We start from the raw sequence: 16,531 nt of genomic DNA, 5'->3' as shown, positions 1-16,531 counted from the left end.
TTTGCCAAGATAAAATATTTGACCTAGCCAGGATTTGAACCCGGATCTCCCGATTGCTGGTCAGGCGTGTTAACCAGTCACACAACCAAGCCATTTTCTCAGAGCGAAGTTCTGGATGGGTTTTACCGAACAAGATACTGACGTCACTAGTCCACACTGTGGCACTGGGACATGTGGCGAGGGTCGAGGGTATTCGGTAAAACCCATCCTGAAGTTCACTCTGGTTTATTATACTGGAAATTCTTTGCACCGTGTGTGCGACTGCGTGCAAAGTCACTTGTTTCTGCGGTGCTTTTTCAATGAAATGAGTCATAAATTAGTTAAATTTTGCTTTCTTTCTACCAAGGTCTCTCAACATTGATAGCCTATTGAAGGAGCATGCCGGAAGATGGGATTGTAATGCTGAAGCAGGCCACAGGAACCTTTCATCATCAATATCCATTCTTGTCATTTCAAATGATACTCGATACTGCCCAGAAACAGGTTGGTAGATGGTAGCTATTAATAATCTGTATTCCATCACCCATTAATTACTTTTTTAGCTTTGATTTGAAAAAATTGCATTTTTGATATTGATTTTCTCAATCAGGGTGATTTTTTTCTTTGGATTCTCTACTAAATGGTTGCATGTGATGCTATGTTTTGGAGGAGAAAGTCTTATAACAATGTAAGTTTAAATGTGATAATATCACACATGAATATTTAGTGCTTTTATACTCATGCATGCCTATTTTTTTCTACTTTTTTCTATTGATGATATTCTGCAATTCATAGAAATTTCTGCTTATCTTGTATTGTGCTTCAAGATGGCATGGGTTTTGCTTGTTGCAGTATCAATTTGTGTAGTGGCAGGGATGTAGGCCTCCTGTAGTTTTGGTTGAAAGCTGTAATTAATCGTATTTCCCTATCACAGCAGTTTTTCGTGTAAATCATTTCAGTTTTATTGTATTTCCACACATTATGTTGTTAATCTTCTGATTTTTTCATATGATTTATCATATTTTTCAATTAATTTTTTCAGTGACATCCACAAATAAGGGTCTCTACCTTTGGCCACAAACTATTGTTGGCACCACTGTGGAGTTACCCTGTGCAGGGGAGAGCAGTGTTATGGAAGTGGGGCCTATCACAAAAGCCAAGTTCCCTCTCACAGTTGCCAGTCATCATTGTTCTGAGGAGGGGATTTGGGAGGGACTCAACACCACTGGTTGTGTTTACCTCAGTGATACTACCAAAGCGTTGGAGCAATTCGCGAAGGTAACCAAATATTTTGCAACATTAGTCTTATTCCTCTTAAGGCCTGGTTACACGGTACATTAACACGTACAAGTTAATGTATGAATGCATGAACACGAGAAAGAATGGGAAAATTCACTGTTCAAAAACCACCCCAAAATGTACAAATGCATGAACACGTGAACAGAAAATAGAACCTGTTCTAATTTGGTTCATGTATTCGAACTTGTTCCATTCCGGTCCACTAAAATCAATCATGGAAATGCACATTAACTCGTACATGTTAATGTATTGAGAAACCAGGCATGGTGACCAATATCACAAGATCATCTATACATTTGTGCACTAATGTAACACAGCATAAGATGCAGGAGAAAACCGCCATAGTGACAAAGATGGGATAGGTGAATGGCGGAGTTGAGGAAGGATGGCTAACGAGGGGGTGGGAGTTGCCCAGAGCATTGCAGTGATAGGTTTTGCCCAGCCCATTGCAGGGGTGGGAGTTAGCGTGTTCTTCTAGTCTGAGAAGAGGATTTCCTGTGCCTGTGGCAAATTTATCCACTAGCATTTTTGGGCAAAAATAATTGCATATTGTTAGACCTCATAGCATCTTAAAACAAATATGAATTGCCATTTGCTTTATAACAGGTTAGAAGAGTTTGATAGTATAAATAAATATTTTGCTGTGAGACTAACTTCTTTATAAGGAGAACTCCTTTCAGTATGCTTTCATTAAAAGTGAGATTTTTTCCATGGCCAAAAGGCCTATTTTTATGAGGAACATCTTTCCCCTTGCTAAAAGCAGAAGTTATTTATTATAGGTTCTTTTAAGTTGGCTTCACTGTATTTTCTTGTCCTCTTACGAAGCAGCGTAATCTTATTTAATGTCCTGCAATTTTCGGATGTACATTTTATTGTCTCTCTGTGGTCTCTCTCACATTTATGTTATGCAGAAGTAATACAATCTTACAACTTGCTTAGAATTTAATTGAAGTTTCTTCATGAGGTTATGTACTTGTAATAAAAGGTATCAAGTTTAGTTTAATAGACTTAACATTCCATAAAATTAGGTATGGGATTGTTTAATTTTTTTAATGGATTTACTGGTACCAAGCTTCAAATCTTTGTTGGGATCTAAGCCAGATTGAATCAGTATCGAAACAATATGTTTGAAACTCAATTTGAATTGAAACTCAATTCTTGGTTATAGTGTGATATTGTGTTTATCATCACTTGTGGAATGAATCCATGTGCAATTTTTGGTAGATTTCATAATACCTTAACTAAAATAATCTATGGCTTTTGAAAATGAAGGATTGCAGGAATTCAAACTGCAATTGATTGAAAGTATACAATAAGTAGTATACACTCTTGGTCTTATTTATTTTGCTTTTGCTTAAATAGTATTTTATTGTGGATTTCAGATGAATCTCAGTCTTACAAACACAGAGGTGCTTGAAAGTGCTCAGCGACTTCTTAATTTCACTGCTGATGGGAAAAATCTGCAAGATATGATGGATATTGTGTTCATATCTAAGACTGTTGAGAATTACTTGGCATTCATCGGACAAGAAAAGGAGGTGGGTATAATACACAATAGAAATTTTAAATTGGTGTGCACATAGATTGATCATGATTTGGAATTCTCAACTCACGTTCTTCTTTAATTGATTTTGAGCTCTGTTTTTTTTATTTGAATTTGTTGCTGGTCTGAATTTGTGTATTTCAGTGAGCATGGATTTGTCAAAGTTGGTGATCGGTTAATAGTTATGCACCGTCAAGGAACTTAAATACAGTTGAGGACCTCAAATCCGGAAAGCTTGGGACCAAAGGGTTCCTGGATTTCTGGTCTTCATGGTACAGTTTGTTAATTAATTAATTTATAAATATGTTCAGGCTCTTGTGCTTGATATTTGAGATCCTTGCGTGTCCTTGCCGAGGTTGTTACCACATGTTCATAGCGTGTGCTAACTTCCCACTCGTCCTAGAACAAGGCTTGGAGAATTGTGCTACGAGGTGGAAAGCCGAAACACTATGCAGAGGAATTTTCAAACGTTCCGGAGTTCTGGTTTTCCATGTTTCTGGATTCCGGATTTGAGGTCCTCAACTGTATTATCTTACCTTGAAATATATGAAGAATTTTGGTATGCAAGTGATTGAAACCCGATTCATTTTGTGTCTCAATGGTTTAAATTGCCTGAACTATTCAATTTTGAATATTCTGCACAAAATTGGATATTTTATGTTGCCTATTTATGTTTTTCCCTTCAACTCATGACCTTGGCATTCTATATTGCTGCATTTGAAAAGGAATGCTTGAGATAAATTCATGAATATCCCTGATTGTTTGCATTTTATGAGTAGGTTTTAACGTTATGGAACTCATGAGACAGCATTATGTTAGTCTAAACCTAACTTATGAGAATGCATTATGTGAGCTTGATATCCATGTTTTAATAGTTATATTTGCACTTACCAATTTTTACTGTTCTTTCAATAACTGAAGCACCACCACGTTATGATACTGTCAAAGTCTGCATCAGATTGGTGTAGAATGAAGAAAAATGAGGGAAGTGCCGGTGTATTATGTATTTTCAATATGGACATCGAGTATTTTCACTGAATGATGTGTTGAACAATTTAATCTTAGGTTATGGAAAAGATTGGCAGTGTTAAGGACAAAATAATAATTTTCTGAAAAAGAAAAGATTTTGATTATTTTCCCAATCAAAAGTTGAAGTTGGGAGGATTATTGAAGATCATACAGGTCAATGCGCGATTCATTTTATATTTTGTAATGCAAAATTGTTTCTTTGAATTTCATGAATCATTTTCCTACCTAGTTAATCCATCATGTGCCTCAAGATGGCACTTCCTTCACAGACACCTCTCTTTAACTACTTTTTTAATGCTTTAAGCCTAACTATTTTGTATTAATTTTTAGTTCTAGTCAGTGATATTTTCAGTGAAGCTTGTTGTGGGCTTGAAAAGTGTGGATGGATTTTAGTTTTATCATTTAATGCTTATCCTCTTGTAATTAATCATGTGACAACCTGAGATCTTCCTGGAGTGTTTGTATGTTCTATTCACTATTTTCTAGTTATGTCCTGTGCTAGTTGACCTGGTTGGGGTGACATCCAAATTGCCTTCATCTCTCCTTACTTCTGCTCAACTAGAAGACGGCGCTTGCAACAGACTGGTTGAAGCTGTGGAGTCAGTTGCCATAAATTATTCTCATTCTTTTAGCAAGGTCAGTAATAATTATTCTTAGATTTCGTAGTTTGTATTTCTATATTGTCTTTATGTGTCTCGAGATTTTCAGTGAAAACAAACATTGACACCCAATAAGGTTGAAATATGTAAATATTTTTTATGTGGTGCAGTATTTGCTATGAAGCTTATCAGTTTTAGTGACGTAATATTTTTCTAACATTGCAGCCTGAAATGGCAGTGGAAAAAATTCAAGTCAAGCGAGAAACATATTTGGGTATCACCTGTACTTGGTATTCAAAGACTGGAGCTTCAGGGAAAATCAGTCGCTTGTTTTATTGCTCACCAAGTAACAAGAGCAGCATCGTTAGTACTCCTGACAAGGTAAGCTACTATACTAAATCTCTTTCTATGGACAATTAATCTCCCATATTGGTGAGAAACTTGTGCAAATGTTCTTTTTTAGAACCTATGCTATTACTTTAAATTCTTTCCCTGAAATGTGTAAGGAATCATAATAATGACAAATGTTTAACTCAAGTTATGTGAAACTGATTTTAAACTTTCAATAATAATATTAGACTTAATGCATGTGAATGTTGATGTGAGGGTAGTAGATGGCACACTAGAGATTTTGAGCTGGAATGAGGGGAGAGCAAATGAACAAGTGCTAGTACATATTATAGGGTGGTTTCCAATTTAATTATTGCCTAAATTGAAAGATTATTACTCCTGAAATACTTATTTCACGCTTTTAGATTTTTAAATGACGATATCTATTTTTTGCAATTAAATGAAAAGTGAAAATTTTAAAGCGTGTGAAAATACGACAGCTAAGTATGAATGATGGGAAAAGCCCAAATGGTTTGGTTCCAGCTCTCTGGTTCCAGCTGCTGCAATGTGAGACCACCTTTGTGCGAGGCTAAGGGTGCCACTACGATGCAGGCTGCTAGCCTATCAAACGAAGGAAACTTTAATAGACTTGAGGCAATTTAAATAGGTGATTATTAAGAGATGTTTCCTTGAGCTCTGTGCCTCATGCATGCATTGGTAATCTCAGACGATGTAAAATTCCTGACTACTCTTATAGCATCTTGGTCCCTGTGACATCACGTGGAGTGGTATCGCATGGGTCCCAATCTGGCCTTTTTCAAATGAGGTTAAAATTGACCATTAACATTCGTCTAAACTAGTTATCTAAAACCAAATAATTTTTATACTATGAATACACTAATGGTGGGTAACGAATTGCAATCAATGCCTTTCGTTTTCTTTGATGAAGGAAACTACCCTATTGGTGATGTGGGCAAAATTTCAAAGGGATAATAGAAAGACGTAGTTTGTCGCTAGAGCATACACTGAGTTGTGCACAGGCCGCAAACTCATTGATTGAAGACAGATTATTTGGATGGCAGCGAAGAGGATGGAGAATGAGCCTTAATATTTGGATTATGAATTAAGTAATGAATTTGGAGCAATTGAAGGAATTGTGAAAGAAAATTAGTCAGTTATTAAACCGTGTATTTTGCCAGTGCTCATGCTTCACCTTTGCACTATCAAAATTTGCACACCATTTAAAATAACCAATCATGTATAATCACGCCTTCCATGTTGAGTTCAGAAATAAACCATCATTCATTATCTTGATTTCATATTTTCTTGAAAGCATAGTATTTTAAATTCAAAATTGCTGATGTCCTTAGTTGTATCAGTTGATATAAGTTACATCGTCAATAATTTAATGTATGGAGATAAAGAGCTGTAAATTATTGTGTGTTAATGAGATATTACAACTTCCTTGTCGTCTTTATACAGTAGGCTCCTGGGCTAATGAAGGGGAAAGGAAATAGGAAAGATATTGAGTGTCTACACCCACTTGACGTCTAATATGGTAATTTCCTTCATCAAAGAAAACGAAATGCATTGATTGCAATTCGTAACCCACCATTAGTGTATTCATAATATATAAGTTATTTGGTTTTAGAAATCCCAGTTTAGACTAATGACAACAGTCAATTTTAAGCTCATTTGAAAAAGGCCAGATTGGCACCCATGCGATTCCACTCAATGTGACGTCACAGGGACCTAGTTTCTATACGAGTAGATAGGAGTTTTACATCGTCTGAGGTTACCAATGCATGCATGAGGCACAGAGCTCAGGGAAACATGTCTTAATAATCACCTATTAAAACTGGCTAAGTTTCCTTCGTTTGATAGTGTAATAATAATCCTTATTTAAGCCAAGTGCTACCTGCTAGCAGCCTGCGTCGTATCAGCGCTCAAAGCTTGCCCCAAGGTCACCTCACACGCTGACAGCTGGAACCAGTAATACATTACACGGACTTTTCCCATCATTCCTACTTATCTGTCGCGTTTTCCCGCGCTTGAAATTTTTCACTTTTCATTTAATCGCGAAAAATAGATATCGTCATTCTAAAATCTAAGAGCGTGAAATGCGCACTCCAGGAGTAATAGTCTTTTGATTTAGGCAATAAAAAAGTAATAGGAAACCACCCAATTGTTAGGGAGGCTTTACGTAATGTTAATATGAGGGGAAATTGTCATTTTGTGTCATTCATGTGAGTTAATTGTAATGACATCTACATTCATGTTTAGAAAACATTTCAAACTATTAAGGAAACTGACTTGAAATCAAGTCAAACTATCTTAATGTGATATATCTTGCTCAGTTTGGTAAATAGAGGTAAATTGAATATTTTAATTTCAGATAATAGAAGCCTCAATTCAGGTGCCATCAACTCTCTTCTACCAACTGGAACTTCAGGGGTATCAACTTCCTCCCACTCCACCACAAATCATGGCCTCTGCTTTTGAAAACAGCCGATTGTTTCCTCGAATACTCACTAACACAATGAAGCATAATGATGGAAAAGAGATTACGTCCTGTGTTGTTGGGAGCAAGCTTGGTAAGCTAGGCTTCATAAGCCTCTTTTTTTTTGCATTGTCAAGCATTGAATGCTTGATTGCATATATCTGTTTATGGCCTAGTTATGTTTTACAAAAATTGATTCGCCATTGAATATCAGTGGCCTTCATTGTTATAGGTATATAAGCATGAATTTCCTTCTCGTAGACTTGGAAAATGTTGAACTCTCTTGAAATTACCCGTTTTTAACTTTCTAAGGGCCCACTTGGAGGAGAGACAAGTACTACAAAAAATATTTCCCATTCAGCCATTCTCTCATAAGTTTATCAAGAAAACACAAAAGTTGCCACCTAATTTTCATTAGCTGAGTTCTGGTTCATTTAATCATTCAGGGGAACCTTTCATTTAGGAAAGGAATCACTCAGTAGAGTGTAAACAGCAACTAACCTTACAAAGCTCATGCTCAAAGCTGAGGAGACGCTGAGAAGTTGTGGACCCTCTCGGCATGAGCTCATGACATTAGCTCATCTGCAAAAGAGTTAAGGCTGTTGATTTTCACCATTACAGTAAACTCTTGATTTTACGAAGCAGGATTTTACGAAGTTTTCGATTATACGAAGTGATATTGCGGTCCCGGTGAAAAGCCTATGCTAAATACATGGCGCTATTCGATTATACGAAGTTTCGATTATACGAAATTTTTTGAATTTACGAACCTCGGCTCGGTCCCTAGGAGCAAATGGCATTCGTTTATACGAACTACGGCGAAAAATTTGTCAACAAAACTAGTTACGCCGGCGTAAGTAGCTAAAAAATCAGCGCTTCCAACTGTGGTCCATCAAAAGTGCGAAATCGTAAATGATAATGCAACTTTGGAGAGAAATGGGTCGCCAAAAACCTCATTGTGGGAATTTAGGGGGAGTAGGAGTTCAGTTAAACTATCGCGGCTGACATTATGCCCCTATTTACGTGCCTGTTCGTAAACATAGCATCGACAATAATTCGTAGTTTAACATGTCAGGAAGGTCGCGCGGAGTATTTCGTACACCCCTAATTAACCCTTTGCACTGCTGTGAACGTACTTCGAAGACTACTTGACTACTTTTCGCCGAAGCACTTCGAAGGTTCCCTAATCCGGGACCCTTTCCTCGACGAGCTCACCCTCGCTGGCCCCTGAAACTGGGCTATTTTTTAATGCATTACCTGACGCAACCCTGGGTGTCAAAGGGCAAAGGTGCCATGGGGGGAAAAAGAGTAAAGTGCGTGTTACTGTGGGGCTGTGCGTCAACCAAACGGGCACGGACAAAATAAGCCCGTTGTCATTGGGAAATTTGAAAGGTGCTTAAAACATGTAAAATTGGAAGCCCTCCCCGTTTTTTACCATGCAAATAAAAACAGCTGGATGACCCGAGAAATTTTCCAGCAAACGGTTATACGTCTACAGAGAAAAATTGCTGGAGAGAACAGCAAAATTGTTTTAATAATGGATAATGCCACCGTTCATAAATACGTGGAAGATCGAAAATTGGCTAATGTTTGAGTCCTCTTTTTACCCCCGAACTCGACTAGCAAGTCCCAGCCCTTGGACCAAGGCATTATCCAGGATTTTTAAGTCCTATACCGGAAGAAGCTTGAGCGGTATTACTTGCGATGGATCGGTATGTATACATTCATCTATTTTGCTCATGTGCGTTTGGATATCGATTTAGATATTTTTATTCATGATTATCATTCTTTCAAATCTATTTGCTACATTTATAAATGGGAACAGAAATTAATAACATCCCGAAATGGACGTTGATACATGCAATCCGCGCCATAATATCTTTTCGTGTATATATTGGCCTTTGTGAATGAACAACTTAAATATCTTAAGTACTGGGCTCTATTTACCGCCAATTTATATTTCAGGCTTCTCGTAATGAAGACGCACTTCCAAGTCTAACCATGAACTTTCTTCTCACGCGCTTCCCCGTTCTCCCATGCTGGGGTTCCGTCTTTCCAAAGCCGTCCCTTCCCTCCTGCCGCCTTTGGCTGATCTTGCTGACACCCACCTTACGCATCCCAAACCCCTCCTTCCCCAGCATTTCCCATTCACTCCCTCCCTAAGGAGACTGAGCTTGTGTGCTTCGCAAAAAAATACGGCCCCCAAAAGTAGACTGAGGCAGAGCTGAAGGCCATTTCCCCACCCTTCTTTGTCCTGCCCCCTTCACCAGTGCTTGTACTGACCACACTTCTTCCCTCAGGCAATCCCCATCCCACTCTTATTCACCCCACCCACTGGGAACTTTCTCCGATTGTGGAGAAGGGCATGGTTCATCTTTACCTGCAACGGGGGGAAGTTATTAACCGGAGAGAGGCGGAAGAAGTATCTTCCACTATCGGGAAAATGGTGCCGCGCTTATAATTGTCTCTCTTCTTCTCAGCTGACTTTTCAATTGAAATTAATTTCTTTGCTCTTTCCACACTATATTTATTTACGATTATGGCGCGACTATTTTTTAGTGCTAAAACTAAGAAAATCTTTTCTCTATGTCAATGATCCTTTGCCTAACTTTCAATACGGCGGAGAAAGGGACACGAAAACTAAATGAGGTGACGGTACAGGTTTTTGCGTGTCATTTTTTTGGAATTCACGCTTGCGAACCAATACTTAACCACGTTGAGAAATGATAAAACGTCTCTTGTAGGAAAACAATCAATGTGGATAATAACGTTTATATCTATATTTCTCCGATACTGTAAGATGTTTCTCCTGTCGTTTTCCGGTTGGAACCTTGCTCCTGTCGGCATAAAAGGAGAGAAACATACTATATGAACAGGTCACCTCACACCCGGTATGAAGAATACAGTCCTGATGAAGAAATTAGGTTTTTATGGCAACGTCTGCGAAGATGATGGAACACAGTAGTCGGACGGAGAACTCAAACAGAATTTACTTCAAATATTCGCCAGAAGATAATCACATCCTACGTTATTTATGATCGTAATTGAATCTCAGTGAAAATAGAGCACATTCTGCTGAAAATACGAAGTAACTCGAAATATTAACTTACGAAGGTTATTTTGGAAACGGCCTAAGACCCTTGTTTTTCTTTTTTTCTCGTCACTGAGCGATAGAGGGCGACATAAATGGCGGTTAGGCCGGCTGCCGCTAAAATTCCGTGGGTGTCAGAAACAAATATCCATCTTTTGCATACTTAATAGTAGCTATTGGCTCCTAACCACAAATTTATTACTGTTAATTCTTATAATAAACATTGCAATTCATTATTTGATTACGTTTTCTAAACTGGTCGGGAATTTCTTTAGCGATCGTTGATGTTGAAGTATGAACAAGAAATGGGAATTTTATGGTGGTAAAATTATTTAACGATTTTTCACATCATAAATCGATAGCAAAAAGCCTTTTCTATGAATTATACCGAGAATAACCACTGAAAACATTTAAATAAGACCACTAAAGACAAAAAACGGCGGAAGAAACAAAGCGAACATTTTTTTCGTGACTTATGAAAAAGGTTTGAATTTACGAAACTCGATTTTACGAAGTGCCAATTTTCCGGTCCCACTGCCTTCGTAAAATCAAGAGTTTACTGTAATAGCTTTACATTTAATCAATGGATAGAATATAATGGTCACTTTATTTTTCAAAGAATCACCATGGAAAAATTTAAAAAATCATGAGCCCATTTTAAGAAATATCTAGCAAAAGTCATGGTTTGAAGCAAATTCAAATGTGTGTTTCAATCCAAAATTTCAAGTTAATTTTAATTGGAGACTTAATGTTACAAAAGTGTTTCAGTTTGCTTCATACATATTTACTAGATTGTTACTGAGCAGCCACTTTAGGGAAATTTCAATAATAATTAATTCCGTGATTATGGGCTCATGTATGACTTGGCTCATGTTGTCATTCTTTATTGCTTTCAGTGGGGATCGAAGTTCGCAATCTGACGGATCCAGTGTATGTGATGATTCGTGCACCTGTGGATGCAGCAGGAGACCCTGCAGATGATGGGGATGAGGGACACAGTGGGACTAGTGGTGGGGGAAGAGGCTCATGGCTTGTCCGCTGGGATCGAGAGATGAATGATGGACTAGGGGGCTGGAGTGAGGATGGATGCCACTTGTCTCACTTCCTCACAGCTGACAGCCTCCTCGTCTTCCATTGTGATTCCCTCGGGCACTTTGCTCTCTTGAGGGACATCCCAGCAAAGGCTGGGAAGTCACGAAGGTGAGTTGGACCATAATTATTGCATCTAATTGTGAGAAAATTCCACAGAGAACAAATCACGTGCTTTGATGGGGATTTGAACCCGGATCTCCTGATTTCCTTTCGAGTGCTTTATTTATCCAGTTAAGCTACCGAGGCCTCATTTCCCTTTGTGGAAATTTGTGGACTATACTGGACAAGATGGGGTGAAAACTTTACAGAGTCATCCACAAAATAGTGGTGATGTGGCTAGTGCCGGTGCATGTACTTAAAATTGCATCTAATTTTTATGTTGGTTTTCACTTATATTTACAGAACTTCAGCGTTATTGATTATGAATTAAATAAAAATCTCTGGAAATTTTCCATGCATGGTTTAATCTCAGGATGGGTTTCAATGTATTTTCTATTATCATCAGATGAAGTCATCCTCTTTGCGTTCTCTGTTTCTAAATTGATGTGAGAAAATCTTAATTTGTGAAATGTTTGTATAGTCCCAGACTATAAGATGTTACTTGCCAGTAGTCATAAGTTTTCTAAGCCCATCTCGACACCTAATTGACAATGCTGCTGAACCTTGCCCTTCTAGCAAAGGAAAAATACTTTTTTTTTCATAGGAAGGAATTTTCCTCCCTGCTGGTTGAAAAGGGGTCTTGAAGGGTATTGAAGTGATTTTACTTGCGAGTGGACTTACCCAAGTAACTAGATTAAAAAGAACCCCATAAAAAGATTTAGTATAAATAATCTCAGCTTTTCCCATTGTAAGTGGATCAGTGTTAGCAAGAGCTGCTAGAAACAGCCTAAGTGAGTAGTTAGGAAACCTTGTTCAATGTGTAATACATACAATTAAATGTCTACAGATGCTTACTATTATTTTATTACTTAGGTGACTCTAGTTACTGGCTTGAATGCTACCTTGCAGGTCAAAACATCTTAAATAGGCTAATGCTTTCTGACGAGCAGGGAAGAAAGGCCTCCCCCTCAGCTTAGTTAGTTTGATATCAAGGGGAATGTTTTAGTGGCTTTGCAAATTTGGCGAGAAGCCTGCGCTAATAAAAATTTCTCCTGGCTGGTAATTTTTTGCTGCTCACAACTGTACACAATTATGTCAAAATTTGCTCATCTCTCAATGATTTCATATTCTTGTAATTTGAGTGAAACCACGGTTGTATCTACTGTAGAGCCGGCAAAAGTTGTCCTATGACAGATAGAAGGGTTCAAAGAGGGGTTTTGGCAAGCTTCCAGGTCAGAAATGTTAACATCTGCGGTGAGAGATGAACAAAAGGCTGAGTGCAGAAAGGGTTCAATACACCCTTAAACATGATAGTGAAAGAATGGATATTTCTTGGTATTCCTGATGTTTCACGGACAAGTGACAGCGTTGCATGGGAAGGTGAGGATGTTGGTTTTAAACTGGAGGCAGCGATTGGTTGAGCGACACATGCAGTCAAAAGGGTCCGCCCTATCTCTGTCATGGGACAACTCTTTACGGCTCAACTGCAGAGGTGTCCTGTTTGGAGGAGCAGACTACCCATCTAGGAAAAAGAACATTTTTAGCACAATGTCTCCTCAGCATATGAACAAGATACATTCCGATTCCTATTTCCCGAGTTGAATTTGTTTGTATGCTGAAAAACCTAAGCGAGGTATCGAAAAGTATAGATATCCTTCAGAATGCAACACTGCATTACAGTTTTGAACAAGCTGAGGTGACGAACTGATCTTGCTGCGCGTGCGGTGGTGTTGGAGCTGAAAAAATTTCACTGCCCCCCGGAAGGAATGGGCAATACTGTGAAGAGTTCCTGACTTCAAAACAGTTGATTTGATACTTTGTTTAGGCTGTGCCCAAAGTGTGAGATCCTCTACGCTACCCAGCACTCCTCAGACTCCTTAGAGGGGATGGTGGTTCTTGACAGTGACGTAACTATCGGGGGGAGGGGGGTTGACGGGATAGATTCCCCCCAAAGCCTCGGGAAAAAAAATTTTTAAAAGCTTTTTTCTAGTTTTGACGTATTATAACTGCATCTGCTTAAAATTAATTTTTTAATGCCAAAATGATGTAAAATGTATTTCCAGGCATGTCATATTTGAAATATGTGCCTTTGACCTCTCCCCCCTCACCCTTCCGTCATCACTCCAGGCCATCCCTTACCCCCAAGCATATTACTAGTTATGCCACTGGTTCTTGAAGGGTCCGCCTTCTTGAAGGTATCATGCTCCCCTACCCAAGGCATATTCCCTCGCTACACCCAAGAGTGAAAAACCATTCCTATTTTGGTGTTGGTCACAATGCCTTTTTTCAGTGGAAAATACTCTTTTATTTCTTCGTTAAAACTTTCGCGGGTGCTCGTCATGTTGAATTAAAACTTTTGGGCTATGTCGCCGCGTCAGATTTTGGGTGGCCCCAACGTTTCCCGACCGATGCTGGTCGCTTTCTCAAGGGAATCTGAAGAGGTGGGATTTAAAATTGGTATATATAGGTATACGTGTCAGGTGGTGGGGGGAGGGGAGTGAGAGGTTGGAGGAGTAGGTTGTCGATTGTTTTTGCCGATTACGGGTTGCCAAGTACGGCTGATTTTAAGGCCAGTGTCTCTGTTAAAGTTGTTTTTCTCCTCTTTAGATATTTCTATTGCTTCTCTTACGAGTCTCTGTTTAAAGCCTTTCACTCTCGCCACAATTTTTGCTTCCTTAAGGTCGATTGTGTGGCCCAGCGCTGCGTGTTCGGCTACTGCGGACTTCGTTGACTGCCCCAGTCGAATTGCTCTCTCGTGCTCCTCTAGACGTGTTTTAACCGATCTGCCAGTTTCGCCGATGTAGTTCTTCCCACAGGTCTGGCAAGGAATTCGGTATACCCCTTCGACTTGTAATGGAGTTCTATCCTTGACGGTTTTCAATAGATGCTTTATCTGTACGTGAGGCGAGAATATTGTCCTTATCTGGAATTTGCGTAGGATATTTCCTATTCTGTCAGTCGTCCCCTTAATGTATGGCAGGAAGGCTTTCTTCTGGTCGCTGAGGTCATTAACAGAGGAGTTCGCTGCTTCTGCGGTGTTGATTTTGATCTCGTTGTTCTTTCTGATAACTTTATTAAATGTTCGAGAGATAACTCTGTCGTCGAATCCATTTGCCCGTAGAATGGCCTCTAGCTTCTTCCTCTCTTCGGCAAAGTTGCTCTGGTCGCTTATTTTGTAGGAGCGGTGAATTAACGTGTTGACCACTCCATTTATTTGCGCTGGATGATGGTGAGATAAGGCGTGCAGGTACCGATTTGTTGCCGTAGGTTTTCGATACACTGCATGCCCCAATGTTCCGTCCTTCTTCTTTTCCACGAGGACATCTAAGAATGGAAGTTTTCCGCCTTCCTCCACCTCCATTGTAAACTTTATGTTGCTGTTGATCCCGTTCAAATAAGTAAAAAATTCCTGAAGCTTTTCTTTGCCGTGCGTCCAAATGATAAAAGTGTCGTCGATATATCTCACCCAAATCTTCGGCTTGTAGGGGGCGTTCTGAATGGCTGTATCTTCTATGTGCTCCATGAATATATTTGCAATTGCTGGGGAGAGAGGGGAACCCATCGCTGCTCCAGACGTCTGTTGATAAAAATTATTCCTCCACCGGAAGAAAGTGCTCTTGAGGCAAATCTCTGTCATCTTGGCGATGTTTTCTCCGAACCTGTCTTTTATGATATTTACCGCCTCGTCACAAGGAATATTTGTGAAGAGCGATGTTACGTCAAAGCTGACTAGGATGTCTTCTTCTTTGACCTTGACGCCACTAATGATCTGAAGAAAATGTTGTGAGTTTTTCACGAAAGATTTAGCGTCTTCTACTGCGGGCTGTAAGATCGGTGCCAGATATTTCGCTAGTTTATATGCTGGTGAGTCAATGGCGCTGACTATGGGTCTAAGGGGCACTCCTTCCTTATGAATTTTCGGCAGGCCGTAGATACACGGAGTTTTCGGATCCTGTGGGTTGAGTCTTCTTCTATCGGCGGGATCTGGTATATACGTCTTGATTATTTCTGTCACTATCCTCTTGTATCGGGCGGTTGGGTCTCTGTCGATCTTTTGATAAGGTCCTTCCGCGAGTAAATCTTCCATCTTCTTGTCGTAGTCTTCTTTCTCCAGGACGACCGTCGCGTTGCCTTTGTCGGCTGGTAAAATCACGATGCTCTCATTTTCTTTCAATTTTCTAAGGGCTTCTCTCTCCGCCATGGTGGTGTTATGCTTCTGGTTTTTGCTTTTCATTCTGAGGATTCGGCAGGCGTCCTGTCGAACTATTTCAGCCTCGCTGGGGGGCAAGTGGCCAATGGCGCTCTCTACTCCACTGATGATTTCTTCTACTGGAATTTTCTTCGGCGTCAGCGCGTAATTGAATCCTTTTTGAAGGATCGACTGGGCGGCAGGGTCCAGGGGAAGTTTTGAGAGGTTGACGATGACCTTTGCCTCGCATTGTGGATTGTAGGGTTTCTGCGAAATTTCTCTTCAGATTCCCTTGAGAAAGCGACCAGCATCGGTCGGGAAACGTTGGGGCCACCCAAAATCTGACGCGGCGACATAGCCCAAAAGTTTTAATTCAACAGTCTTTTATTTGTTCTAAAATATAAAATGTCATGGAGTAATTTTGTCCCATTTTTTATTTCGCCCAGGAGTCAGGTTTCAATTTTTCTAAATGTCTGTGTTTGTAATTACAGGTGGGGAGGAATGGGATTTCACTTCTCTCATCCTGCTGTTTATGCTGGGAGCTTCATTGGTTTCTTCAGCATGTTGATAGCCATTTCCACCTATGTTATATTCCACGCTTCAATTCGTATGTCTCGCAAAGCCAAACATTCTCTTGTCAACACTTGGCTGGCTTTGTGCCTTCTGTTGATGGTGTTTAGGTGAGTGATAATTTAGGAAGTTAATTTTTCATTATTTCCAAATTTTTTATTTTTACTGAAATATTAGCAATTCTTCAGAATGAAGCTATTATCGTCATGAG

At 39.4% G+C, this 16,531-nt stretch overlaps 1 protein-coding gene across 4 annotated transcripts in view; it reads left to right on the top strand.

Annotated features, from left to right (window-relative positions):
- LOC124155896 (adhesion G protein-coupled receptor A3) overlaps positions 1–16,531 on the top strand; it is a 37,455-nt gene that overhangs the window by 16,725 nt on the left and 4,199 nt on the right. For all 4 annotated transcript variants that reach the window (XM_046530074.1, XM_046530076.1, XM_046530073.1 and 1 more), the window contains 8 exons: positions 347–483; positions 1,022–1,257; positions 2,661–2,816; positions 4,337–4,486; positions 4,675–4,830; positions 7,175–7,373; positions 11,267–11,570; positions 16,242–16,430. In XM_046530074.1, coding sequence (XP_046386030.1) covers positions 347–483; positions 1,022–1,257; positions 2,661–2,816; positions 4,337–4,486; positions 4,675–4,830; positions 7,175–7,373; positions 11,267–11,570; positions 16,242–16,430 — 1,527 coding nt within the window. The remainder of the gene's footprint in view (positions 1–346; positions 484–1,021; positions 1,258–2,660; positions 2,817–4,336; positions 4,487–4,674; positions 4,831–7,174; positions 7,374–11,266; positions 11,571–16,241; positions 16,431–16,531) is intronic.

The sequence above is a fragment of the Ischnura elegans genome, chromosome 3, assembly GCF_921293095.1.
Source record: "Ischnura elegans chromosome 3, ioIscEleg1.1, whole genome shotgun sequence".
Taxonomy (NCBI): Eukaryota; Metazoa; Arthropoda; class Insecta; order Odonata; family Coenagrionidae; genus Ischnura; species Ischnura elegans.
This window is presented reverse-complemented; position numbering and strand designations above follow the sequence as displayed.